The sequence below is a fragment of the Melopsittacus undulatus genome, chromosome 2 (assembly GCF_012275295.1).
Source record: "Melopsittacus undulatus isolate bMelUnd1 chromosome 2, bMelUnd1.mat.Z, whole genome shotgun sequence".
Taxonomy (NCBI): Eukaryota; Metazoa; Chordata; class Aves; order Psittaciformes; family Psittaculidae; genus Melopsittacus; species Melopsittacus undulatus.
The window spans coordinates 104,757,433-104,785,289 of NC_047528.1; the positions used below are offsets into that span (position 1 = coordinate 104,757,433).

The following is a 27,857-nucleotide window of genomic DNA, read 5'->3' on the forward strand; positions in this document are numbered from 1 at the left end:
GCTGGGGTGGAGGGAAGACAGTGGGAAGGGAGGAATCCCTGACATTCGTTTTTAAAACACAAGCTCTGAACCAACTCTTCACTCCCCATTTGGACAGTGACTTTGAATACAAGAAACGAAGAAGTGCAGGGAATTAAATCCAGCAGGAAAAGGAGCAAAAAATGGCTGCTAATCTTGAGTGCGCAGATGGAAGTCTCTGCTTCCCCTTGCTAATGTGCAGTATAAGGACATCTAGCAGCCCTTCCTTCCTCACATGGAGAGAAAAGCCACCAACTGCTACACCTTGGCCCTCCGTAACCTCCCATGCACCAATGGTCAGACACAAGAAAGTTAGTATTCTTTAGCCATCACATTAAATACCACTAAATAGTACTACAGAAAGACTGAGCAATGACACAACCAAATGTCATCTCCTGTACAGATAAGAAAAAGACAAGAGAAGACCAAATATTGGTGTATAACCACAGTGGCAAAAATGTGACTCAGAAAGGTCTGCTGTTTTGTTTTTTGAGAGGGCAGAGGAAAATAACACTACTGTCACCGATACATGCAAAGCTTAAAACAGGAAGGGGGAATGACATATCTGTACCTCTGCTTATTCAGATCCTTCACTCAGGTGCAGAAAAGGAAACAGAGAGTTGGTTGCTAACAACCTAAAACACGTGTTTCTTCAATGAAAATGAATGAAAAATGCACTACACAAAAAAAACCCAATAAAATGCTTATTTCAGCAGTCAGAAAACATAACACCTTCCTGGAAGCAAGCTGTGCCAAAAATCTGCTTTGGGTGGGTGGAATACACTCTGTGGAATTGACTGTTCATCTTTCAATCAGCAGTAACAGAGAAAAGCATTCAGCCAGAACATACTGATAGTATACTCTTTTCCTGGGGGAAGGAGACCCAAACCGTTTGCCTGGATCCAATTCTCTTTAACAGGAAGAAAGCTCTGACAAAAGAAGAGGATGAAAATTCTGACTTCTGCTTTGATGGAAATGGTGATGGGCACCCTGGCCCTTTTGGGTACAGATCATTAGTCCATTGACTTCAACCATACCCCCATAGGTAACCCACAGGTAACAGCTATGACTTAACAGTTCATCTCTGGTACAAAACAATAAACAGAGCTAGTGCTATCCTGGCTCTTGTCTTTGCTACTGCCTGGATAGAGGAATGCCTGGCACCACCACCAGACTTCATTGCTGTTCATGGGTGGGATCCCAGCTATAGCCCTTCTTAAGGGATATTACTCATGTTTCTCAAGTGCAAATCATGTACTAACATAAAGAGCTCACGGACACAACCACCACTGCTAGATGGCTTTATTAAGTGTCTTGAACCACACCTTCCCCAAAGGTAATCCCCTAATTCCCAGCCTTCAAATGAAATCAGAGGCTTTTTTATTGTTGGTTAAATTTTCCACAGTGGCAACTATTCCACCATCACCACCAGAACCAAATCATCCTTCTTGTGGTACTCAGCCACACTTTTACTGAAGAAACCAAAACATGCCTTTTTCAGAGTATTTCTCTATCATTCCCAGCTCCTCCACCCTCCTCAACACTGACTGCAAAATACCCCAGGTACTGGAGGAACCACGTGTTTTTTTGCAAAAAGCCTGAAAAAAACACCATCAGCAGGACAGCATTTGCCGATGCTGAAACCAGGCCCAGTCAAGCTGTGGGACAGGGATGACAAGAGGATGAGGACCACTCGCTCCAGTGATGCCTGTGCTGTGCTCTGACACCAAGGTCCTCAGGTGCTGTCTGAAGAGCAGCTTGCACCAGAGCCTAATCACTTTTTGGAATCAGGGTATCTTTAGCAACCAAATTATTCACAGGTTCTTTAGCTTGAGTATTTCTACCTCACTGGTGGTCTGGACATTTTCAGCAGTGAAACAGGTTCCAAACGAGGTTCTGGGGCTGCCCTCACCCCTTGCATTATGCTTTCTAGTCTGCAGAGTCTACGTTTCCACCTTCTTGGCCATTCCATGGTGTTGTGCAGTGATATGCGTCCATAAACCATGTTTTCAGCAAAATGCTTTTTCACAGGCGCACCAGGTATAACTGCATTCACAAAAGACCTCCAAGATTTCTACGAGCAGAATCAGAATACTTTGCAGCTGCTTACAACAGAGATCTGGAGAAGACTCAACAGTTCCTAGAGAGCTCTTGCTCTCTCTGTCTCTGGTCCTTCCACGTTACTTTCTGTTTGGCCTAAGACTTCAGTCACACTGAGCCTGGATTGCCTAAAGAGAGAAGAGAGTACAAAGTAATTTTATGCCTGTATCCTCATGACAAATGCATCACTGAAAAATCCCAACTCTTGAACTTCTAGAACTGGCACTATTCCTGAGCCTTAGTAAGTCACACAACCAGTGTCATAGCCTTTTCTCCCCAAAGTGTACAGCGACCCTTCTTTTCTCTCCTTAACAGGGATGGAAAGAAGGCAGAAATGAAGTTAAAAATAGAGTTCTGGCTTCTTTCAATTTTGGTAAAGAAATATCAAGGTCCTTGTCCTGCTTGTCTTCACAGCCACTGCAAAAGAGAACTGATACAGAGTCACTGGGAAGGGGAAGAGCAGGAATTTTGTACAAAATACCTTGTTAAAAAACAAGCAGCAACACCAGACACTGGGAACACGAAACCAGCAGTTCTCAGACAGGTATGTGACATACATCAAAAACTAAGAGCAGAACTGAGGTCTAGAATAGCTGTTTGTCATGGTTTCCTTAAGTGTTTGAACCACACAGACCTTGACAGTCTTCTAGTCAAAGACTCAGACAGGCAGAGCTGTTCCTTACCACTCTGCTAACTTCTGTTCATACAGCTCCCTGCGCTCACGGTTTCTCTTCTCGTCCAAGGTCTCACCAGCAAACTTCTGCATTACTATTAAGAGGCCCCCTGCAGGGATCCTAGAAGAGAAAACAGGAAAGTCACAAGTCACCCAGCAGAGATACAACATTAATAACTTAGTGGCATGGGCAAAAGGAGCATGCAGGGGCAGCCACCAGACCAGTGGTGCGTAACATTCCCCAATACTGACACCACACAACAGACTAAGGCACTTGTACTGTCAGCCACCAAACACAGCCTGCCTTCAGCTGTGACTCCTTTTGATAACATATTCTGAATTTACCCATTGACAGGCACTCATAGGGCAAAGGGGTGGAAGGATTTGAAGTACACAAACAACCCCTGTAAATCACCCACCCCATAATTTGGACAGTCAAAACTCTGATCACCTTTTGCCCAGGTCTGGAGGTACGTGTGCTTTCATTGGTAAAGCTCCCTAGGCTGCTTCCAGGCATGGCCACAGCTGACATCATGCTGATGGTGCTGAATAGCCTACACAAAGCTCATTCTCTTGTCCAGTCAGGATCCCCAAATTCACTTGTGAGAATATTCACAAGTTCTGCTTGACAAGTCAGACTTCTGAATTAAGAGGTCATTGTCATGATGGACAGAGCCCTCTCTGACAGAACTCCATGCCCCAGGGAGCTTTAGGAGGTATGCAACTGCAATATATGCACAAAGAAAATGATGTGCCACCTTACAGCCTTGGGCTGTGCAGCCCAACCAATGCTGCTCCTTCCTCAGCACTGCCTAATGGCTGATGCTCCACATTTTGGCTTTGATGGAGCTTGGTTTGTAAATAACCATTTGTATATGGACTTTTAACCTAGGGGCTGGCAATTCCCAGGGTGCCCCCTTCAAAATGTGTCACCATGACACCCAACACCCTTTCTGTGCCATCTCGATTCTGGGCTGCTACAGGAGCAGCTGCTGATGAAGGTGAGGAGGGAGCCCAGAAGCTGTGTTTTACACTCCTGCCTTTACCCACAGACCACCCAGTTTCTGAAAAGCAGATGTCCATTGGTTCTGCACACAATCACCAGGCTCACCAGCAACCACGCCAAGGAAGGAGACATGTCTGTAACCCATTCTCGCAACTTCCTATTTAACAGTAGTTAGTGTCTCCTCTAACAAGCAAATAGGAGCAAGTAAGATGCTCTGTTGGTAGTATGCAGTCCTTATCACCAAGGAAGCAGCAAAACACGAATCAAGAAAAGAGACCCCAAACAGTGTAAATGTTGGGAGAAAAGTCAGCAAAATTATCCCAAGAAAGATATGGGAAATCCCTCAAGGCAGGGGAGACAGGGAAGCTTCTGTAGCTTCATCTATGATTTGAGACTTGGTGTTTGCAGCCACTGTGCAATAAACACCTTTAAGGAGTAGCTGTATATCAGCAGCAGCCACAACTCACCCAAACGCTGCTCCAAACAGGAAGCCTCCTGCCAGTCCCTGCAGGCCCAAGTGGATTCTGAAAAGGGCTCCTGTGAAGGCTAAAGAAAACACAAGCCCACTGAAACCACGAACAGCTCCCCACCAGCCATCACACACAGACAGAGGGAGCTGCTTGCTGCATTTCTCCTTCCTGCGAGCTGACATCTACTTTTAACAGAGCAGAAACCAAGTGCAGTGGCAAGCAGGGGGGACCCTCACCACAGAGTCACCACAGCCTCTACACTAAAGCACTGCACAAAGCTCCTGCTTCAGAAAACTCCACAAGGATGTTAACAGGTATCTATGAAAGTAAAACCAAGCTCTCCCCAGACTGGAGCCTTACCCCTGCTGGTTTCTCTGTTCAACAACAGCTAATAATAGTAGCTTCCATATAAGGCAGAGAAGATCAGTAAAAGATGTATACAACAGTAAGGGCACTCCAGCCTGTTAACACTAAACAAGCAGATCACTCACCCAGAGCCCTGCTGACAAAAGTGGACATGCAAAACTTAGCGTGAAAAGGATGCTTTATAAACAGTGCACTGAACTGTTACAGCATGGAATTAAGAAATTCTTTCCCTGCTAAATAGGTGCAGGTTTGCACCAAGCGCTACCTCCACCTGACACAAGCATTTTTCACCCAAAAAACTCCAGCAAGTATTTTGAAGATGAACTGCTAACCACAAAACTCCCCCATGGTTTCAGAAGCGCACTGATATCTCTGTTACACATAAAGACATGCAGCAGCTAAACTACAGGGCCAAGTCACAATGGCAGTCAGTAAATCACGTAACAAAACCCAGGAGATCCTCTCAAAACAAGAGGATTTCTCTTCTGTTTTACCACTTATGACCCTCACTCATACAGAGAATACTTCTGAGCAAGGTTATAGCACTCTTACCTCCTGCTGAAGCAAAATTACTGATGGTGGTTTTATTGCGGTACAGAGACAGACCGGTGCTCACAAAGCTGCAAAGATAAGGCACAGAAGTCAGAAGTTGCACATGGAAAAAGGCAGGTAGCAAAACACAGCCTGAAATAAAGCTGGATTTCATTAAGCCAACCCTCAGGTTGCCTCTAACTGCCTAGTTGCTCATCTACCCAGAGCACACAGGCACCAGCCACAACTGCCTTAATTCCTGTGACTGTAGAGAGGCCAGGGAATATTGGGATTTCCAGCCTAGAGCAGGGGTAGTCTTTCTGTTTCTTTTCTTAACCGAAGATTTCTTTCATTTTCCATCATATATATATTCAAGGATAAATAGAACTGAGTACGAAAAGGTCCCGTCAGCCAGTCCTGATGCAGGACCTTCAGCCCAGAAGCTGAATCTGCATATCGGTCAGGTCTTGCCTGACAGAGAGTGCTGACCACGAGAGCTAAGGCAGACACACAGCATCAGCAGTGCCACCTACTCCTATGGCATGAGATTTCCCACCAGCGCAGGTCCACAATCTCCTCCAAAAACAGCCCCAAAACAGCTTTGGGGTCAGCAGCCACATCCTCCCCAGCACTTCAGCCGACCTCCTGCATGACATCTACCAGTCAACAGCAATCTTCCTCCCCAGTGCTGGAGCATCACCTTTGTACAAGGCAAAACTAAACATCCGGTTTACGAAACTCAAAGTTTACATGATGAAACCTTCCACATGAACATTACAGAAACAGTTAATGCGGATCTCTTTTCAAAGCCTTTTACAAAGGGGTGGTGAGCAAGGGGGAGGAGCCGACCGTAGGGGAGACATCTGCTGGAAGACGACGAGGTTACATGCCAAGGCCAGGAAAATCTAAAGAAACCAAAAGCTCCAGGAGAGAAAGACGAACAGATATTAACCAAAAGGAGTCAAAGAAACCGAAAGGGCTGGAGTGATAAATTCAGAAAGGAACAAGAAAACTGAGGAGATGGAAATACAAACCAATGCTAGTCAATACTGCTGGTATCTTAAAAGCAGAAGGGGAATTTAAACAATGCATACCTGTAGATATAGGCAATGCAGGTTTAGGACTATACATAAACTTACCATTTTGGTCAGGGAAAGAGATATTCCCAGTTTAAAAGGGCTTTAATCTGAAAAGTATGCTTATTTTGATGTTATATTGTCAGAAACGCACTGAAACATCTGAGGGGGAAAATCAGGGAAGAACACAAGCTCTGTGTTGGTTGTGTGCATAGGGAAAATCTGAAGGCCTAAAGCAGTACAGACAACTGGTAGGTCTGATGTTCAGTGACTGCTTAGTAACAAGATGATAACAGGCATTTGAGGACAAGAACAGAGAACTGTGAGTAATGCTAGTGTGTACAGATTTGGAGTAATAAGACATCACAAAAAGGAGAAAAATTAGGGTGGGATAGAAAGCTTTTCCAGAAACAGCCAATGTACTGTGAAAAGAGATGAAGCAAAAGCAGAAAGAAGACATCAAGCACATGGAAGAATTACAGTGATTTGGGATGAAGTGACCTTAAAGGTCAACCAGTTCCAACTCCCCTGCCATGGGCAGGGACACTTTCTACTAGAGCAGGCTGCTCCAAGCCCCGTCCAGCCTGACCTTGAACACTGCCAGGGATGGGGCAGCCACAGCTTCTCTGGGCTCCCTGTACCAGCGCCTCAGCACCCTCACAGGGAAGAGCTTCTCTCTTATATCTAATCTAAATCTCCCCTCTTTCAGTTTAAAGCCATTCCCCCTTGTCCTGTCACTACATGCCCTTGTAAAAACCCCCCTCTCCAGATTTCTTGTAGGCCCCTTTAGGTAATGGAAGGCTGCTATAAAAGAGCAGTATTCAAGTCAATAACAGCATGGGTTGTATGCGAGGAACAGCGCTCCAGTTTCAAGTTTTGTGTTGGTTCATTAGAAGATCTAAATTCTGGGGTAATTATAAAAGGTTAAAGTCTCTTCATATTCACACCTTATCACTCAAGACTCACTGCTAGCACAACGCTTTGTGCCTCCATCAACCACAGGTCTCTCAACTAGCTGCAACCACTGCTGGCACGAAGGGCTCCTTGCCACTAGCACTCAAGCCTAAGGCAGCTCTTCTCCCACCATCACTGCTGGGAAACACTTACTTGAATAGTGTCACAAACGTAGCCACTCGCCAGCTCCAGCGCCAGCCGTAGCGGATGAAGCTCCTGAGGCCAGCACGATGCGCAGCTTGCTGTGGGGAGAGAAGACAGGTACAGACCACAGCCCTCCTCCTCCCTGCCTCCACCACCAGCCTGCTGCGACCCAGAGTATATGCTATGGGCTGTGGGAATGACATCACTTGGGAGTGATACCCTGATCCATAGCGCTCAGGTCGGTCACCTTCAGAGGAAGAGCCCCAGCCACAAACAGGAAAACCATGAATTAAATCCAGTTTGTAACATCAACTGGTCTTTCTAATGCTGGTGCTGAAACACATCTGCAGGGACAGGGAGAGCTTTATGAGGGCAGGACAAGAGAGTAGCAGAGGAGGAAGAAGGGGGGACAAACTAGAAACTGGTTCTTCATTATTACTGGTTCATAGGCATTCATAAATAATAACCATTAATAAAAAATAATCACAATAAGTAAGTGATAGCCACCCAATTTAAATGGTAAGAGACCATTGAGCTCTGCAGCTCAGCACTGGCACTCAAAAGTTTGGCTTTTTTAAAGGATAAACAGCAGTTTCATAAAAATTGAAAATATTTCACTTAATAGCATATCTCTTCTGGTGCCTGCAGTGCAACTACTCAGCCTCGGTGCAGATACATGATGCCAGCAGAAGCACAGAGTGAAGCCAGTCACTGATACTTCCAGCCACATCAGGGGCAGAATCTAAATCAGTGAATGATGGCAGATTTTAAGGGGTTTTCTCCAGGCAGACAGCCTGTGTGAACTGAATGAATTTGAACTTAAACGTTCCAAATCACCTGTAAAATGTCCCGGGTTGTGACCTCTGTTGTGCGATGCAGCTGTAAGCCAAGAGTAACTGGTCTTAAAATAACTCACGTTACTAAGGGGACACCACCAGCCTGACACCGTGAAGTCTTCTGACAATGTGTAATATAACCTACGAGCCGCGCCAGGACATGTCAGTGGCCACCGCACAGACCGGTACGCACTGCTGCCAGCTCCGCTGTACCCAAGGACAGTTTCTCCGGCGGTAACCGCGCAGCATGTGTGACACAAGAGCCGACCCGGGCGCACTCGCACACACCGAACCCTGCGGAATGTGCGGTCTCTGCCCCCGGCTCCCGTCCCACCGCAGCCGCAGCCCCGCCCCCGCCGCCCGCCCCCACGTGTATCTCCCAAGGCAGAGCGGGGTTCCCACCGTCGCGAGGGGTTCGTACCACGGCATCGGCGCGGTTGTGGAAGACCTCGGCGTGGCTGCCGTCGATGAAGGCCTTGCGGCCTCGGTAGAAGGCGGGCAGCCCCCCGTACACCCAGCCTGCGAGCCCCGCGACGAAGGCAGACTTGATGATGTTGATGGTTTCCTCCGGGTACTGCTGCCGCTCGCTGCAAGGGAACGGAAGGGCACAGCTGAGGGGGGGCAGCGCCAGCCGCAGGGCCGCGGGCACCCTCCACCAGCCCTCCCTTCTCCTCCCCTCCCCTCTCCGGCCGGGCCCGGGCCTCACTCTCGCTGCCAGAGCTCCCGGAGCCGCTCCCAGCCGGTCTCGGGCGGCGGCGCGGGGCAGCTGAAGAGCGGCGGAGCACCAGGCCCGTCCGCCATCGCCCTCCCGGCGGCTGCGGCAGCGCCCCCTGCTCCCCGGTGGCGCACAGCACGGAGCGGGGCGGAGCGGCCGAGCCCGCCCGGCTTCCCCACAGGTAGAGGCGAGGGGTTTGTGCGCAGAGCGGCGGGGCCGGGTGGGTTGAGAGCGTAAAACACAGGAACCGGGATGGAAATTCCTCGGTGCGGAGATCGACCTGGTGAAGCTTTCAGGCACCGCGGCCCTATGCTGGAGGTGGACACCCCTAAACGTTATTGTGACAGACAAACAGACTTCACCATCACTGGTGAAACAGACAGGGCTTACCCAGAAACCTAATTGGAATTGTGATAAAGTAATGATGAGTCCAACAAAACTTCGTTTTATTCCAAAAGCACTTAATTATAAAAGGACTAAAAATACCATACATAACCATTTCAGAATGTTGTCTGGAATAATCTCCCCAGGGAAGTGATGCCGTTTGCCTAGAAAGATTGGACCAGATGATCCTCAATGTCCCTTCCAACCTGGTATTCTGTGATTCTCTCTCCAGTGACTAAAAATACAAACCCAGAAAGCCCTTTTCACTCTTGCACAGCTCTTTTCCCCAGAAACCAGGCCATTCTAGTACCTTGACCCCTGTTGAACCAGCACTGGAGCAGTTAAACCCCTGCACTGGGGCCTGGCAGTGCTGCCAGGCCTCTCACTGTGTGAGCACATACCTGTGCAGGTGTGCTTGGCATTACTGTTCCTCGTAGTGTTTTCTTCTCCCCAGATCCAAACTGACAGCAGAGGAAGCTGTGAGCTGTGGCAGTCCCTCTCTTTCACTAGCATGCTTGAGCCTTGAGGCCACTTTATCAAGGATGCTCACCTGGGAGGCAGCAGCCCTCCTGCAATCCCATGCTGCTGCCACCCATGCTCTTCTGAGCACCTGCCTGGATGCCAGAGAAGATGCTGCTTCCTTCAGGCCCTTCAACTCAGGGGCTGCAGAGAATCTCAAATATTGCACTCCCTCTGGCTGATCAGCCTGCAGTGGGCATAAATACAGTACATGCAAGCAATCTATGACTGAACTCAAAATGAGTTGTGAGGAGTAGCTGCCACTGTGTGACTGGAGACATTGCTTCAAACAGACTGAAGGAGAGGAAAAAAAGGAGGCTGTGGGGAGGAAAAGCAAACACTGAAGTGAGCAGAATTGCTACCAGCCTCAAAAAAAACCCAACCAAAAGCAACCCTAGAATGACTGCAGAAGGGATCAGAGCAGAGAATCTGTGAACACTTGGAAAAAATAAAAGCTGAATCCACCTCTGCATATCCTTTCTCTGGGTTCTTCAGGGTCCTTGGATGCTGACCTTAAGGCCAGTCAACCAGTGGGAGCTTGTACAAGAGGCTCAGTTCTGCATGGCTGTTTGGGCACCCAGCTCATCTGTTGGGAGGACAAACCATCTTTCTCTCAGTTGCCAGTCACCTGACTGTGCTACTCAGGCTCAGCACTGTGTAATGTTAACATCACTGTCTGCTCCCCTGTGAGGTAGGTAGTTTAACTGTCCAAGGACCACTCATCCCTTCAATGGCATGTCAAAGCCTTGCCATCTGTCCTGGGCTCAGCTGCAAGTTATTTTTCTCCTTCCTTGTTCAGTGCTGTTGTTTTGGCTTTAGTCTGAGAGCAATGCTGATAACACACCGATGGCTTAGTTGCTGCCAAACAGCGCTTAACCAGATCAAGGACTTTTCAGTCTCATGCTCTGACAGTGACAAGAGGCACAGGAAGCAGGGGAAGCAGAGCCAGGATACCTGACCCAAACTAGCCAAAGGGGTATTCCATACCACAGCACATCATGCCCAGGACAGAAACTGGGCGGAGTTACCCAGAGGGGACCAATCGCTGCTCGGGAAGGGTTGGGTATTGGTGGACGGGTGGTGACCGACTGTATTGTGCATCTCTTGTGCTCATTGTTTTTCCTATCTCTTTTTAGTGTTATATTCTCTCCCCTTGTTATTTCCCTTATCATTAGTAGTAGGCGTTTTATATTTTACTTCAGTTACTGGACTGTTTTTATCTCAACCCGTGGGGTTTACATTATTTCAGTTCTCCTCCTTATTGTGCCCAGAGTGGGGCAAGAAGGGGGAGAGTGAGCAAAGAGCTGCATGCTTCTGAGTTACCAGCTGGGTTTAAATCACACCATCAACCTCTAAACCACCTCTAAAACCTAATATAAACATTAAGCTCTAAGCTACACAAAAAGGTGAACCCAAATCCCAGTACATGCTTTTGTCAGAGAACACCTAATACCTTGAGTATTAATACCCTCACAGATGAGAAAACATTGACTGTTTGCCAAAGGGGCAGGTATCTCCTGACTGCCACTGACAGTTGTTGTCTTGCCCACAAGTACAGAAAACTTGGTAAAAAGTCCAGTAAAATTCACAGAAAGGTTTCTCATGACTGCATAGGCTTTAGGATCATTCTGAGGCAGGTAAGTAACTAAGTCCCAGATGCTAACAACCGTCTTCCAGGCATGACCATAACCGCCCCATTCAATAGCTATCATCATCCAACACTGTACTAAACAATCTTCCAGCAACAGTACAACTGGGTCCCACTGTATGGGAGTGATTTCAGCAGCCTACTGCTCCTCTCTGCAGTTCTAGAGTAAAGAATAAGAAGTCTGAGTGAACAAGAAAGAAGATACACTGATCTTCAGATTTCCAGAGACATCAGTCTGAGTTGAAGAAGCCTGAAAAAAAAGAAGAAACAGAAAAGTCCCTACAGTTCTGTTTTCAGCCGTTCAGGAGCAATCTCACTGTAGCTCTTCTTCCTTTTCACTTTGTAAGTCAAGGCTTGGGAATATTCAGAAAGCAGATGCTCCCAGTAGCAAGAGACATCCTCCATCTGCAAGTGCTCAGTGATGAACTGGCGTCCCCTAGAGATACACAAGGCACAGTCAGAACCAGTTCCCAGTTCCTACAAGTCTTTGGTTTGTTTTATATGTATATCAGCTTTCACTTCTCTGTTTTAAATGAGAAACAACATACACTGCTCTGTCCCGTCTATTTTAATTTCACAATCTTCACTCACACTTGCAGCTCTGACAGTTGTAGTGCTTTTGTCACCCTCAAGATGGTATTTGTTATCTGGGATAATAAATATCAGATTTCACATATCAGATACAGCCTGAGCAGCACCGAAGCATGCTGCTTCAGAAGCCAGTTACTGCCAGCCTACACACACAATGATACAATGCAGACATGGTTCCCAGCTCACCTCCTTTCCAGATCAAAGCTCCCAACCTCTGAGAGCTTTCAGTGGGGTTCCTGACATGGGTCACATCTGAACCAAGGACTAAAGCAGATAATCTTGTTCCCTGGTTCCCCCTGCTTGTTACACCTTCTCCTACCCTTCTGCTGTTATCGTAGATCAATTATGCTGCACCCTTTTAATACCAGGTTGTCTTTGATAGGTAACCCCTTCAAATGCTGTATAAGCAAATGGTTTGGAAGAAGACTGCCTGAGAGGCAGGACACACAACTTACCTGTCTGAAATTTCTTGTGCTATGGCATCATTTTCCTTTACAAACTGCAACAGCTCCCTAAATGAAGACCAACAAAACAGCTGTGAAACAACTTGCTCAGGGGAGAATGCTGTCCCTTAACTAAACTACTGTGAAGGATGACAGCAAGGCCATAGAAGGGCACCGGAGCTCGTGAAGGGACTGGAGCACAAGTCTTATGAGGAATGACTTGAAGGAACTGGGGGGGTTTAGTCTGGAGAAGAGAAGGCTCAGGGGGGACCTTATCACTCTCTACAACTGCCTGACAGTAGGATGGAGACAGGAGGGGGCTGGTCTCTGCTCCCTAGGAACAAGGGATGGGACAAGAGGAAACAGCTTCAAGCTGCACCAGGGGAGGTTTAGGTGGAGATGAGGAACAATTCCTTCCCCAAAGGGTGCTCAGCCATTGGAACAGGCTGCCCAGGGCAGTGCTGGAGTCACCATCCCTGGAAGTGCTTACACCCCGCACAGATGTGTCTCTCAGTGACATGGGTTAGTGGTGGCCTTGGCAGTCACCACTGTTACCTCGGGTTAACAGTCTGACTTGATGATCTTAAAAGGTTTTTTCCAACCTAGTTGATTCTATAATTAAGGATCTACAGCCAAGCAAGGGACTGGTGCTCATCATTTCAGAGCACAGAAATTTGTTCCATTTCTGTTCTGGATGACATGGTGGAATCTGGAAGCATTTCTGTCCCAGAGTTAAGTTCCTCTTCCCCTCTATCTGTTCTGTAGGCCACACTTGCATATTAAGTGCTTAGTGCCTGCTGATTCAGTCAGGGTGACTGACCTACATACTCCAGTAAAACCATTACTATCCAAGTAATATGAGCAAAGGATTCTTTTGTGGCAGTAATACAGAGAAAAGAACACAAGCTCCAAGAGCCTTTCTCAGATGCCTATGGTTGGAGGCACTTCCTAGAGCAATACAAACCAAACCACCTTCCCAAACACAGGAGCATTTTCCTGTGGCATGCACTGCTCCACTGAGCATGCTTAGAGTCTCACACCTGACATCAGAGAGGTCCGATCTGACTGGGATGTAGTGGACCCAAGGCTTCAGCTGCGGATAAAAGAATTCCAACCACTCTTCTCCAACATGAAAGACAAGTGAACCACATAAGAAAAGGTGTTTCAACCGGAAACTGGCAGCCACTCCCCGGAAATTGAACAGATACCTTTAAAAGGAGAAGCAAAGAGAAGGCTGTTGGTTACACATAATGCTTTGTGAGGAAATTCACTAAGAAGCTGGGCTGTGAGCAGCAGCCAACCTTTCCTCACAGGCAGCCACTGGGAGCGAGGGGATCTTGCTCACACACCAGAGTTGCACACAGATCACTAAAACAAAGGGAAAAAGTTTATTTGAAGCTACTCACAGGAAAGGTGAGCTGAAAATAAGGATGTTCTAGGTGAGCTTCTGTTGCCTGTCAAACTTGAGGGAGAAAATCAAGGTGTGAGGCTCTACCTGCCTGTGTCAAACCAAAGGAAGCCTCATGGACAACTGCCAGCAAAGCATAGAAGATCTCAATGTGGACGCTGATCCTGTGACTCTACAGCTTCAGAGACTGTCGCCACAAGGAGCTTTTTCTCAATTCTCTCATCTTGCAGTGAGCATTTCTGTTCATTGCTCTGCTTTGCCATATCTATCTCAGCTGGGGGTTTGGTTTTTGTTTTTTCTCTCGATTTTGCTTTAATCTGAATCTGATTATTTCATATTAACTTGGGAATGCAACTCTAGGAGGCTAAAGAAGCTAGCACACAACAGATGGACTTTGGAGATAACAAAGACTTCACAATTTGGTTTTCAGTATTTTCTGCCAAATCAGTAAAGTGGGCTTGAGTGGGGAGGATTTCTTTTAGCAAACTGCATCTCAGAGGGATGGTTGGTTGTTTACTTGCTTTCTTTTTTAAACCTGTTTTTCTCCAATTACATAGAAAGCTGTTTTTCCTGTAAGTAAAACCCCTCAGTTCATATATAATTGATCTTTGAAGTCAAACATTTTGAGCTGGAGAAAGGCAGTGCTTCTTTTAATGAAGCTATTTTGGGTGAAATGGAGTTTCTATATTACATGTATTTTGGGTGAGATAGGAATTATAGCTAAACTTAGTTCAGCAGCAAGCGACAAGGAGTAAATCTGAACTGATGTTGGGTTCTTCGTATTACCTGGGAGCTCTAGGCCAGCATGAGATAATCAACAAATACATATAGAGATTTGACACAAACAGTGGTCTGGAAGCAAGGAAATACCTTTGTCCAGTTCCAGACACAGCTCCCGCCATCCATGACCTCAGCCAAGCCACTGAGCACTGTTCTCAGACAGCCTGCTGCAGCACCTGCCCTGCAGGAAGCAGCAAGGAGTTCATGCTGACCCTACCAGACAAAAGTGTGTGAGAATGCCTCAGCCTGCACTGTATGAAAGTCCTAGGAGGCAGCAGAAGTGGGACACCTATGTATAACAACAGAAGGGAGAAATCTGGGCAACAGTCTAGTGAATATGAAATGAGACAAGTCAATTACATTTGCACAAAAACACAGATCCAGCCAAATGATGACTGAGTTCTATCAGCAGATTCTATCTGGCAAAATCATAACTAGGTAGTTTTAAAGCAAAACAAGCAGCAAAACATCACACATATGAGTGCATACACACTGAGCTTATATTTCTACACAGAAACCCACAAGAATATTATACCAAAACCCCCTCCCTAAAGCAGTTAGAAACTAAAAACCTTTGTAAATCAAACCCCACATTCTTTCAAACAACATACAAAATATGAATCAATACTATTATCTGCTCGATCGTATTTCAGGTTCTCTTTTACTATACACGTCCACTGGCAGTGTTTGCCTCAGTATGCACATGAAGACATGATTCCTTAGTTCCCTATGTTTTTGAAGACAGCAATGCTATCATTGTAGCACTGAAAAAAATTATTCCGGACACACCACTTGGTACAGGAATGTAAAGAAAAAAATGATAGAAAGCCTTTTGGATTAAAAAATATCTACTGGATTATTAGTGATCTAAAACCTTTACTTTCCCCAAAACACTTTATTTCTCCTGACCTGACAGGGGAAAGCTGACGCTGAAAGAGGCCATGTTAATCTCCCAAATTTTCAACTGCCTTATGTCTGTTCACAGGCTTCCTTACGTGCATGGAGCTGGTTGCTGGAATTAGAACTTAAAGTACATGAGACCTTACACCATACAAGGAAAGACATAACCTGCAGTCCTTGAACAACTTACTAATCAAAGCTCTTACTTGTATTTGCAGTGATCAACCAGGGGAATTTCCTTTGCAGCAGGCTTTCCTAATGTATCCTTAAAATAGAGAGAATTTTAAAAGATTGGTAAGTTTTATGTGGTGATTCCATATTTGTTTTCATTCTCAGTTAGAAACAAAGCTGAGATCTCAAAGCCCTCTATTCCTACTTCTGAGAAAACCTTCTCTCGTGGGCTCTTAGAAGTACTATTAAGAATTCCCAGCCCTTCAAACAAGACAAAGAGCTCAGTAAATTACACAGTGCCTGTAAGCAAATGCCAGCACAAACACATTAAATGATAATGTTTAGCTGGCAACTACGGAGTGGAAAACAGCCTGGGACAAAGGACTAAGTGAAGCCAAGTATAAGTGGATAAGCCAAGACTGGAGAGAGCTGGACTGTAAACTAAGTATGGAACTAAAGGGTTAGCAGCAGCAGTTATCAGGAAGTTATCAACAACAAGACCAGGAAACTGAGATTACAGAAAAAGATTTAAGACTGATAACACCACACAGGCAGCTCAGGGACAGAAGGGGAAGAGTTGAATAGTTCTGTAACAGTTCTTCTGTAGTGGAAGAGGAGGGCAGTGGCTTTGATTAATTTTCTTATGTGTGCTAGTTTCCTTGAAGAAAAAGCTTAGATGGAAGACAAACATTTGGCCTGACAGGCCCTAGAGACACCTTCCTTTCATCCTTCAGAGGTGTGGCCATCAAGGGAACTACAAGCCTCCTCCACACTAAAGGATCACCCACAGACTCCAGAAGATTCTTCTCAACCATCAAAGCCATCTTGCACTGCTACCCTTTCTGGCCTTCACACTCATGAGACAGACAGCATCCACACACCTTTTCAGATTTCCAAGCCTGGTTTTTGGTGTACTCAGCATCAACGAGTTCTGGGTTTTCTCGGGACAGCAAAATGAGTGGATCTCTCTCAGGGCTCGTTCTGCAAAAAAAATGCCATCAGTAGCAGCCTACCCACATGATCCAACATAGGTAACGAACTACAGGGCTCCAGACCTTGCCTCTTTATGTGGCTGACCTCTCTATGTGCCAAAAAAACATTAAGATCCTACCATACAGTGTACTTCTGTCCAAGGGCATATTAGCAGAAGAGAATTAATTATGTATCCTGAAGTGATTTGAGGCCATGTGTTTTCATCTCACTCACTAAATATTTAATAGCATTATTTGAGCAATTCCCAGGCCAAACCAGCAGATATGATGTTTCTTTCAGGCTTTACCCTGATAGGTGCCAAATACTTCAGCTTTCTGTGACTTGGAAGGGAGTTAAGAGATACTAAGCATCTTCAATGCCAACACCAATTTAAAACGCCACTGATAAACAAGGTTATGACACCCCTGAGATGTGCTGCTCATCACCTCCTGAGCCTACCTGGTATCTATCAGATCCTTCCCTACTGGGCATGGGTGAGAAACAAAGGACTGGGTTTAACATTGTTTCCAAACTGTCACTGGAGGAAGGGCAGAAATAATCTACACTCTTACTCCCCACTTAAAGCAAGAGTACTTTTGATTCAGTGTCAAGCACTTGCATAGCAAATAAAAGTCTTCATAATAGCAAGCAGCATGCACATCAACACAAAATCTTTAAATGTGGATCACGCATCTGCAGTTCCCTTCATAGAACAAGTTGTTTCCTAGTGTGACAGTTCTACTCATTAAGGAATAACATACCAAATTCATTACAGCTTCTGTTTCCAGTATTAGACTTTCATAATAAACTGGCTGCAAATGGCAATTCTTATCGAGAATCATTAACAGTGAAATGCTGCTGTACAGAATGTTTCACTTTCCTTGCTTTAAAAATAAACTATATTCTGGTTTACACCTGTTTAGGTCTTTGAGACACAGAAACTTCTGCACACAGACGGCTGTAACAGCATGTGTCAGTAGAATCTCCTGCTACAGGAAAATGTGCTCACCTGGATCCTCGGAAATATCCTTTAGAGATTTTTTTCATCCATGGCCATTTTTCTGCAGATCTGAAAATATTGTTTATACATGGCAATGAATGATTTAACATAACCAGGAAACAGCACTCTCATCACTTGTCACAGCATATTCTCTTTATATTATTCTTTGATTTTCAATGGAAGTCACTTTCTTCATCAGAGCAGAAAAACCTCTCAGCCAGATCCAACAGAACAGGTTTTCCTATGAATATTGTGTTTAAGGCACCACGATACAGGTTTTTTAGTACACCTTTCAGCCAAAAGAGTGAATTGCATGCAATCCCCTCACCAAACCTTAAACTTAGGGCATTAAGATTTACCTCAAATTTGGATCCACATTTTGTACTGTTGCTTTCTTTTTCTGTACTGCACTTAATATGGATAGTGCAAAATGACTAGAAAGTTTCTAACCATTTCCCAATTTCACTCATTTCCCAATTGGAAAACCCAAACAATGAACAACCACCAAACAACCAACCCTGCCTCATGCTTTGCATTTAAAACACAGGGGTTCATTGTCTTCCCAAATAACTTTCATTTTACATCTAAGCAAGTCCTTCAAAACAGCTGTTCATGTTTTCCTTCTGTCAGTGCCGACACCTGCCTCCCTCTGGGGAACTCTGTGGTACTTTTCTGTTGCACCTGGCTTGACATGTAGGTCCCGATCCCCAAACTGATCAAGCTTTGCACCTACTTATAACCCAGTGACACAAGTGGGGCTCACTGAGAAAGGAAAGACAAGTAAATGCTTTGGACCTTCATTGTATTACATCACATTAGGCTTCAGCTACAATTAGCCCCATAGATCTTCAGATTTTGAAGAAAAACACTCAATATTGCATTCTGATGTCAGATGATAAGGAGCTGATGAGAAAAATTCACAGGAAAAAAAGAGGCTTATAAAAGGTGGAAGCAAGGGCAGGTGGCCTGGGATGAATACAGGGATGTTGTCTGGGAAGTTAGGGACCAAGTTAGGAACCAAGTTAGGAAAGCTAAGGCCCAACTGGAGCTAAACTTGGCAAGGGATGTTAAAGATAACAGGAAGGGATTGTAAAAGTATGAAGTGGCTAAAAAACAGACTAGGGAAAATGTAAGCCCCCTCTGGAAGCTTTTGGGAGAACTGGCTACAGAGGACTTGGAGAAGGCTGAGGTTCTGAATGGCTTCTTTGCCTCGGTCTTCACTGGCAAAGGCTCTGACCGCAGCACCCAAGTCTTGGAAGGCAGACACAGGGACTGTGAAAACCTAGACCTTGGGCCCACTGTACGAGAGGATCTGGTTCGAGACCATCTTAAGAACCTGAATGTACACAAGTCCATGGGGCCTGATGAAATCCATCCACGGGTCCTGAAGGAGCTGGTGAATGAAGTTGCAAAGCCACTGGCCATCATATTTGAAAAATCATGGCAGTCAGGTGAAGTTCCTGATGACTGGAAAAAGGGAAATATAACCCCCATTTTCAAGAAGGGGAAAATGGATGACCCAGGGAATTACAGACCAGTCAGTCTCACCTCTGTGCCTGGCAAAATCTGGGAGCAGATTCTCCTGGAAGGCATGTTAGGGCACATGAAAAACAACAAGGTGCTTGGTGACAGCCAGCATGGCTTCACTAGGGGGAAATCCTGCCCGACCAATTTGGTGGCCTTCTATGATGGGGCTACAAAAGTGATGGACAGGGGTGGAGCAGTTGATGTCATCTACGTGGACTTGTGCAAAGCGTTCGACAGTGTCGCACACGACATCCTTGTCTCTAAATTGGAGAGACATAAATTTGATAGGTGGACCACTCGGTGGATAAAGAACTGGCTGGATGGTTGCACTCAAAGAGTTGTGGTCAACAGTTCAATGTCCGGCTGGAGACCAGTAACGAGTGGTGTCCCTCAGGGATCGGTGTTGGGACCAGTCTTGTTTAACATCTTTGTCACTGACATGGACAATGGGATTGAGTGCCCCCTCAGCAAGTTTGCCGATGACAACAAAGCTGTGTGGGTCGGTTGATACGCTGGAGGGAAGGAATGCCATCCAGAGGGACCTTGACTCACTTGTGAGGTGAGCTGATGCCAACCTCATGAAGTTTAACCATGACAAGTGCAAGGTCCTACACCTGGGTCAGAGCAATCCCAGGCACAGCTACAGGTTGGGCAAAAAGGAAATTCAGTGCAGCCCTGTGGAGATGGACTTTGGGGGTGTTGGTCGATGAGAAAATGAACATGAGCCAGCTTCAGTGTGCGCTCGCAGCCCAGGAAGCCAACCGTATTCTGGGCTGCATCAAAAGAAGCATGACCAGCAGGTCAAAGGAGATGATCCTGCCCCTCTATTCTGCTCTCGTGAGACCTCACTTGGAGTATTGTGTGCAGTGTGGTGTTCTCAACATAAAAAGGACATGGAACTGTTAGAACAAGTCCAGAGGAGGCCACGGGGACGATCAGGGGACTGGAGCACCTCCCATATGAAGACAGGCTGAGAAAGTTGGGGCTGTTCAGCCTGGAGAAGGCTGCATGGAGACCTCATAGCAGCCTTCCAGTATCTGAAGGTGGCCTACAGGGATGCTGGTGAGGGACTATTCATTAGGGACTGTAGTGATAGGACAAGGGGTAACGGGTTGAAACTTAAACAGCAGAGGTTTAGACTGGATATAAGGAAGAAATTCTTTACTGTTAGGGTGGTGAGGTACTGGAATGGGTTGCCTAGGGAGGTTGTGAATGCTCCATCCCTGTTGGTGTTAAAGGCCAGTTTGGATGAAGCCTTGGGTGATATGGTTTAGTGTGAGGTGTCCCTGCCCATGGCAGAGGGGTTGGAACTAGATGATCTTAAGGTCCTTTCCAACCCTAACTATTCTATGATTCTATGATTGACATAAAGGTGGTTTTCTTGTAATGTATCTATGTTCACTCACTGTTGCACACTTTGTCACTCTGCCTGGGAAACAGCCCCTTATGCTGCTAACAGTCAAAAATCCTGCCAAAAGAAAGACTCATGGTCAGAAACATCTTCTGTCTTACTCTCAGCCTAGTAGTGACTCTTGATTCTTGGGAATGATTCCAGGTTTCTCTATTGCACAATGACACTCAAGTATAACCAGATCTAAAGAAGGTTTTCCTTTACCCTTCCAGAAGCTTACACAAACATCCCGGATCATCCCTGCAGTGAAAAAACCACAGCTTCTACAGAAGTAGTTGGAAACAAAGAAAAACATTTCCATATGTCAGGGGAGATGTCTGCAGGCAAAAGATAACTGCTATGTTATTGACAATCCTTATCCCAGTGAAAATGATAGTAATCTGGCCCTGACAGCATGAAGAATGGGTATTATTTTGTCCTCTGTATTTCTTACTCAAGTGTCGGAAACAGAAAAACTCATTATGACTTCTAGTTACATCATCAAGGTTTCCAAGGAGAATTCCTATACAGTATCTAGGCTGTACGCGGTTAATGAGAAGCAAACAGACAGATCACAGGCCAACAGATCTATGGTCTTAGATTTCAACACTGGCCCAGCACTGCCCAGTGCTTGATGGGTTTTACTGTGTGTTTGTCTTCCATTAAACCTCCATACACACATAATCACTTCCAAAACCTACCTTCTAAGGTCCTCTCTCATGAGGTCCCAGCGCCCTAAACCTGTTGGGTAAATTGGCCAAACAGCTGGTCCTCCTTCCCAAAATGTCCAGGCAGGATACATGATATCATTGTAATCGGATGTCTTTAAGAAAAAGAAGAGTAACGTAAGAATAAGAATAATATCTACTTCAGTTCACTCACTGAGCCCACCAGTAATGAATATAACTTCTGGGAGTTCTACTGGCTTTCCCCATTACCATTCCATGAGCAGCCATGAGAGCTTTGCTGTCACCATGGTACTACTGGGTTTCTTCGGGAGAAAGCCCAGTAATGAAATATTTCAGTGATGTTAGAAAGGCTGGATGAAAACATGGGACCTTCACAACAGAAAATAACAAAAGAGGTCTGTGATATAGCTGATGAGTAAATAGCAGAAGACCTGAGCTCCATTCATTTTTCTGAAGACTTGTGCCTATGTGTAGCTACAAATGTTTTCTACTAAAGAGAAGTTAAGAAGCATTATTATTTCCTCAGACACAGAAGCACTTACACTTTGACATTTAGGTTTCCCACACTTTCATTCCTTCCAGCCTTCCTAGAGCTCACTTAATTCACTGTAACAAATACCCAACTCATGTAGGAAGTTCATTTCCTTGCTCCTATTTGGATGCTTAAATCCCCATATAACCAGAGGGGAGACCAGCACTTAAGACTCAACCCTTTCATGAAACCAAACTATAGGTCGCTTCCTTGCACTAATAATGAACTTCCTATATAATTATCCATCTACCTGTCACCTGGAGATACTGGAGAGGTTCCAAGGCCTCCAACATAGTCGGCAGGTTGGTGCACATGACACAGAAACAGGGGCTGAGGAATGGGTTTGCTCATGCACACAAGAGGAGCCTTGGGGGAATCTAAATGCTGTCTCCTAATGGGAGAATTCAGATAAGATGGATCAGACTCCTTTCAGAAATGCAGAGACAGAATGAGAGGCAACAGGCTTTGATTACAAGAAAGGAAATTCTAATTAGATACTGGGACATGTTTTCGCTCTGAGGAAGGTCAAACACTGTCTGGGGAAACCCTGTATCCAGGATGCTCAGATCTGGGCAGGATGTAGCCCAGAGCACCCAGATCTAGCTGGTCCTGCTTTGAGGGTCAGGGTGACCTCTTGAGATCCCTTCCAAGTGAAATGAGTGTGTGTTTGTATGATCTGCTGCTTCTCAGTCTTGGCATAAAACAGGCATTGATAAGAAATCATGACAGCTCCACCACCATCACAGGGCTGGCCTTCTGAGGTGCAAAGTAGGACAATCCTTTAATCTCTTATGCTTTTAGCCTTAGAAAGCACCCTGTACCAGCATCCTGGAGCCTTCACACAAGGGGTGCTTAAATGCGAGCTTTGCCTGGGTCACTGGGTTTCAGTTATGGACAGGGCTGAGGTTACAGTTCAGATACTGGAAAACAGTGCCTGGAGAAGTCAGTTTCTTGCCAGGTCCTGCAAGGCACCCAAGGGCAGGATGATGAATACAGCTGCAAAGATTGAGCTCCTGCAACCTGCTCTGCATCAGTTTGGGTTCTGCTGGCTAGAGTTAAGACTATGCAAGGGTCAAGACAGCTCACTGGCTTGCTACTACATTTGGCAGCAAACATGGTTATTTGAATGATAGTTATTGCAATGCTGCTCTGAAAATCCAGAGAGTTTGATAGCTGGGGATTAGGCAATAGGTATAGATCATATTATGGTTCAGACTGCATGAGCTGAAGACCTGGGTTCAGAGTAAGATACTACATGTTAGCAGAAACAGAATAGGGCCTGAACTAGCAAGACCAAATGGTTTACTGCCTCTTTTCGCATCTTACTTTGTGCTGGGCTTCAGCTGTGACCAGGATCATGATCAGGGCTAGGTAGCGAGGGTGCAGGATTTGGGCACACTGGGCATATACTAAAGCGTAGCAAGATTAGCTGAAGCTTGAGGTGTAACAGTATTTTGTTGGAAAGGATAAGACACCATGCTACAGTCAGGTTTAATAATGGGAGAGGTGGGAAAACATATGGGAGGGCTCTCAAGTGTGGGAACAGCGAAGCAGGGAGCAAATGTATGCACCTCTGGGCATGTGTGCATGTCTGCAGATAGAAAACAGTATCCAGGGGAAAAGGGCTCACAGGAGACAAGAATATTACAGAGAAGAAAATCAGAAATATTTATCTATGGTACCAGAAAAGAGAGGACTAAAATATTCATATTAAATGAGATGAACTGGATGACCAAAAAAGTCTCAACAATGCTGATAAACTGCAGCTACAATTTTAACAGGGGCACTGTAGCAAATGACAGCAATGCTGGCACATATCCCATCCAGCTGTGCATCATTCCACTGTGGCAGAGGTACAATTTTTGACCTGGAAGAGAACCTAATGAGGTAAAAACTATTCTGTTGATAAATCTGCAAGCCTGTCTGCCAGAAAACTAGAAGCAAAAGCAAACATAAAGAGTAGGCAATTTTGACACACACAAAATCTGTGGGAACCATCTTCAAAAGTGGGTTTCCAAGAGAAAAGAGAACATGCATGACTCAGAAATGCCCGGCTTTTAAAGATGTACACACCTTACTGAAGGAGAAGACTGGGATAATGGGTTTCATCCATGTGGGGACCTGGGGGTAGTCTCGCACATTGATCACCATTTCCATGTCAGGGAGGCGGTTGATGATCTGCAGAAGGAAGTGCTCAACTCCACTGCATCTGTAGAGAAATGCCATATGGGAAAGGACTATAAGGAGAAGGCAGAATCTTGCAGTCTCTTGTAGGCCTTTCCCTCTGCACAGGAGCAAAGGAGATGGCAAGCCTAAGCCATACCATGATGCAGGCTGGGAACTGCCTCTAGCAGCTTCTAAGCCCCAGTTCAGTAAAGACACCAATGAAACAACCCATTCTGATAAATCTGGTCTGATCTGCAGCTTTCTCTGGGATCCCACAATCAACCAACCCTTTGTACACTGATGTGCCACAATGACAGGTACCTCCTGCTACATTTAAGCCTCAAACATTATTTTCTAGGTTTCTGTTCTGATAAGGAATTCAAACTTCTGAAATACAATTGTATTCAGTGACTTTCAACTTGGCAGCATTGGAAGCAGTGCTGTGTTCCACCTAGGGTGACAAGATCTTCTGCACAGCACTTACCTTGCAGGGAATAAGCAGTCCTGCTCACGGTACAATTTGTTCTTAATGATCTGGTAGTGTGTCCCGAGCTTCCGGCTCACCACATCTGACATTATTTCCTTGGAAATGCCACCTTGAAAAGGAGCCAGGTCCTGCTTCCAGACACTGAAACACAACAACCAGCCATTATTATGTACAACACGAAGGATACTGTGCATTAAATTATTGCAGTATACAGAACAGACTTCTAGCTAAAACAAGTTGTCAGTATCTTCCAGGAGTGCTGCTACATGTGGCGTAACAGAGAATTTAAGTCACTTGGAACAGCTGCTACTCAAGGAGTCAAAAGTCAAACCTTCACTCTTTGACTATGTGTTGTTTGCCCAAACAGAAAGCCTAGCACAGGACTCTGAGGCTAAATCAACATGGACAACTCTAGTTCCTCTCCCAGAAAGCACCTTACATACCCTGGCAGGTTATGGGTAAGTCTTCAGCTCACTTAACCTTTGAATTGCAAAGTTTGTGCTCTGGCCTTCCATGAACAATGGGCCAAGACCAAATTCCTTACACAATGTCATGCTGTTCAGACATTAAAAGAGAATGGAAGAGTCTAGTTGCAGAGAAGAGAATAACCCAGTACTGCTGGGTGCAGTGAAAGCCAGCCCAGGACAGCCCTATGTAGCACATCCGCACATCACCAGTGAGCTCCAGGAACACAGTGTGAAAACAAAAGCCTAGTGAATAGAAGAAAATACAGGAGGATGCAGCTTCTATAAACTTAATCTAAAGATCCTCAGATCAAACTGCTTGGAGAATTTAACAAACACTGCCAGATTGTAACAGCCATGGAGACACCCTCCCCACTTTCTGGTAGACACTGATTCAGTGCCTTAGTTTAATTTAGCGCTGTTGGGGTGATCCCACTGTAAGGGTGTTCAAACACTGGAACAGGTTGACCAGAGAGACTGTTTCTCTCTGTTTGCCTGGAGAGTTCCTATTCTATGAGATATTCAAGCATGACTGGCCACAGTCCTGGCAGCCCTGCTTGAGCAGAGGGATGGACTTGAAAATCTCAAGATGTTCCCTCCAACCTCCAGGATTCTCCTATTTTGTAATCAGGTGGAAACCAGTAAAACTACATAAAGAATTGCCATTGTGCAGATGGGCTGACCAAAGGATAAGCAGTCTGGTAGGGATGCAGATGTAATGAGTTTGAGAGCAGGAAGAAAGTTGCAGTTTTATGAACCATCAATGTCATTGTAGCCTAAGTGACACCTGAAAGGTAGCTTTTAAAAGCCCACATGAAAGACTTGCTAGCAACACTGCACTGAGTGAAAAGGCAGAAGTGGATTGTTAAGATCCAAATACCACCAGCTATGTGTATGGTTTATCGCATGATCATGTATGAAATGCTGACACAGCCCATGTTCAATGTGTATGTACAACCTCAGAGGACAACAAGGAGTGTGATCAGTTTGCAGATAGACACATCTTCTAGTGGAACTAGGGAGGTCAATCTGTTTCACGCAGTGCCATTAATAATCATCTCCTTGCAAGCACCATGACCATGAAACACTCCAGGCATGGGGACAAGTGGCTGGAAAGCTGCTCAGTGGAAAAGAACCTGGAGATGCTGATTGATGGAGCTGAACATGAGCAGCTTGGGCTAGGGCAGCCAAGAAAACCAACAGCATCCTGGCCTGTATCTGCAAGTCTGGCAGCAGGGCCAGGGCAGTGACTGCCACCCTGCACTGGTGAGGCTGCACTCTGAAATCTGTGTTCAGTTCTGGGCCCCTCACTACAAGAGACATTGAGGTGCTGAAGCAGGGTGATCAGGTACAGGCTGTCCAGGGCAGTGGTGGACTCATCATCCCTGGAAGCATTCACCCTTAGTGACATGGTTTAGCGGTGTCTTGGGAGTCCTGGGATAACAGCTGGACTCAATGGTTGTCCTAGGTTTAGCTATACCAGTCATAGCTGAACCCAGGACAATGATCTTAAAGGTCTTTTCTAACCTAGCTGATTCTATGATGGCTGCAACCTTAATGCCCAAACATTCTCTACCCGATTCCCAACCATCAGTGCTGGCAACAGTATTTCCTCTCATGGCCAGAGGCCTCTGCAGGCAAAAGGAAATCAGTCTCTCACCTTTGGTGGCAGCTGCAATTCTCCTTTACACATGGCTTATAGACTTCCACAGCTTTCTTAATTTGGTCTGTTATTGTTTTCCATTTGGCATCTAAAACACACAGGAAGAAGTCATAGGAATTCATCCTTTACACTACCAAAACAACTAGCAGGAGCTGAACAACATTAGTGGTCCAGCTGGCAATAGCGATGCACCAGGGTCTCCCAAAACACACCAGCACTGTTCCAGTCCCTGCAGCCCAACGAGGGGATGCTTAAAGCAAGGAGGGGAAAAGAGGACCTGCCAATGAAAGGGTCCAGGGACGGAGGAGTGGCTTAAGCAGCCCCCTCTTCCCGGCTTCCTTTGCACCCCAGGTGGCCACCGCGGGGTGCTGTCTGAGGTGAGACTCCCTCATAGGAGTCGCCGCTTCCGTCCGGACCATCAACCCGCCCCTCCTGCAGCGAAGCCGCATCCCGTTCCCCATCGCCCGCAACACCCTCACGCCCGGGCAAGGCGAGGAGCCTCGAGCCCCGCTCACCTGCGGGACCGCCCGCCATGGCGGGATCCAGCCACCACAGCAGCGCCCATAACGCCAGCGCCCGCCGCCGCATGCTGCCACCACCTCCGCCGTACTGCGCATGCGCGACCCACCTCCGGTGGGATGCGGCCGGTCAGAGGGTGGTGATGCCCTGACCAAAGATGGTGGCCGCCGCCGCCGCCAGCCCCGCACAAAGATGGCGGTGCTGGCGGCGGCTGTGGTGCCGTGGTGCTTGATGGGAGCTATAGTTCCCGCGGCGGATCTGGCAGCGTCCCTGAGTCCGCCTCTGTGCGCCTCAAGAATCATAGAACCACAGACTGGTTTGGATTGGAAAGAACCTTATGATCATCCCGTTACAACCTCCTGCTATGGGCAGGGACACCTTCCACTAGACCAGCTTGCTCGAAGCCTCGTCCAATCTGGCCTTGAACACTGCCAGGGATGGGACAGCCACAGCTTCTCTGGGCACCCTGTGCCTCAGCACCCTCACAGGGAAGAATTTCTTCCTTAGATCCAATCTAAACCTCTACTGTTTAAGTTTCAACCCATTACCCCCTGTCCTATCACTACAGTCCCTAATGAATAATCCCTCACCGGCATCCCTGTAGGCCCCCTTCAGATACTGGAAGGCTGCTATGAGGTCTCCACGCAGCCTTCTCTTCTCCAGGCTGAACAGCCCCAACTTTCTCAGCCTGTCTCCATATGGGAGGTGCTCCAAT

General features: G+C 46.2%; 2 protein-coding genes across 2 annotated transcripts; both read right to left on the reverse strand.

Annotated features, from left to right (window-relative positions):
• Positions 1 to 1,305: 1,305 nt before the first annotated feature.
• TIMMDC1 (translocase of inner mitochondrial membrane domain containing 1) lies at positions 1,306 to 9,031 on the reverse strand. Its single transcript, XM_034073644.1, has 7 exons — positions 8,881 to 9,031; positions 8,596 to 8,761; positions 7,348 to 7,436; positions 5,186 to 5,253; positions 4,265 to 4,343; positions 2,802 to 2,912; positions 1,306 to 2,246 (listed from the first exon to the last, which is right to left on the reverse strand). Exons 1-7 carry the CDS (start codon positions 8,973 to 8,975, stop codon positions 2,159 to 2,161), a joined length of 696 nt encoding a protein of 231 aa, XP_033929535.1. The 5' UTR covers positions 8,976 to 9,031; the 3' UTR covers positions 1,306 to 2,158.
• Positions 9,032 to 9,311: 280 nt separating this feature from the next.
• POGLUT1 (protein O-glucosyltransferase 1) lies at positions 9,312 to 27,257 on the reverse strand. Its single transcript, XM_005144479.3, has 11 exons — positions 27,139 to 27,257; positions 26,621 to 26,711; positions 24,494 to 24,637; positions 23,917 to 24,052; positions 21,324 to 21,445; positions 17,715 to 17,774; positions 16,615 to 16,714; positions 15,769 to 15,827; positions 13,515 to 13,682; positions 12,487 to 12,543; positions 9,312 to 11,876 (listed from the first exon to the last, which is right to left on the reverse strand). Exons 1-11 carry the CDS (start codon positions 27,209 to 27,211, stop codon positions 11,720 to 11,722), a joined length of 1,167 nt encoding a protein of 388 aa, XP_005144536.1. The 5' UTR covers positions 27,212 to 27,257; the 3' UTR covers positions 9,312 to 11,719.
• Between the last annotated feature and the right edge of the window lie 600 nt (positions 27,258 to 27,857).

Coding starts and splice junctions, on each gene's coding strand:
- TIMMDC1 (XM_034073644.1), bottom strand. CDS start 8,975: ATGGCGGACGGGCCTGGTGCTCCGCCGCTCTTCAGCTGCCCCGCGCCG. Junction 4,344..5,185: donor TAATTTTGCTTCAGCAGGAG/GTAAGAGTGCTA, acceptor TGTTTTCTTTAG/CCTTCACAGGAGCCCTTTTC. Junction 2,913..4,264: donor CTGTTTGGAGCAGCGTTTGG/GTGAGTTGTGGC, acceptor TTTCTCTTCTAG/GATCCCTGCAGGGGGCCTCT.
- POGLUT1 (XM_005144479.3), bottom strand. CDS start 27,211: ATGCGGCGGCGGGCGCTGGCGTTATGGGCGCTGCTGTGGTGGCTGGAT. Junction 17,775..21,323: donor ATGAGAGAGGACCTTAGAAG/GTAGGTTTTGGA, acceptor CAATATTTTCAG/ATCTGCAGAAAAATGGCCAT. Junction 15,828..16,614: donor AGGCTTGGAAATCTGAAAAG/GTGTGTGGATGC, acceptor CTCTATTTTAAG/GATACATTAGGAAAGCCTGC.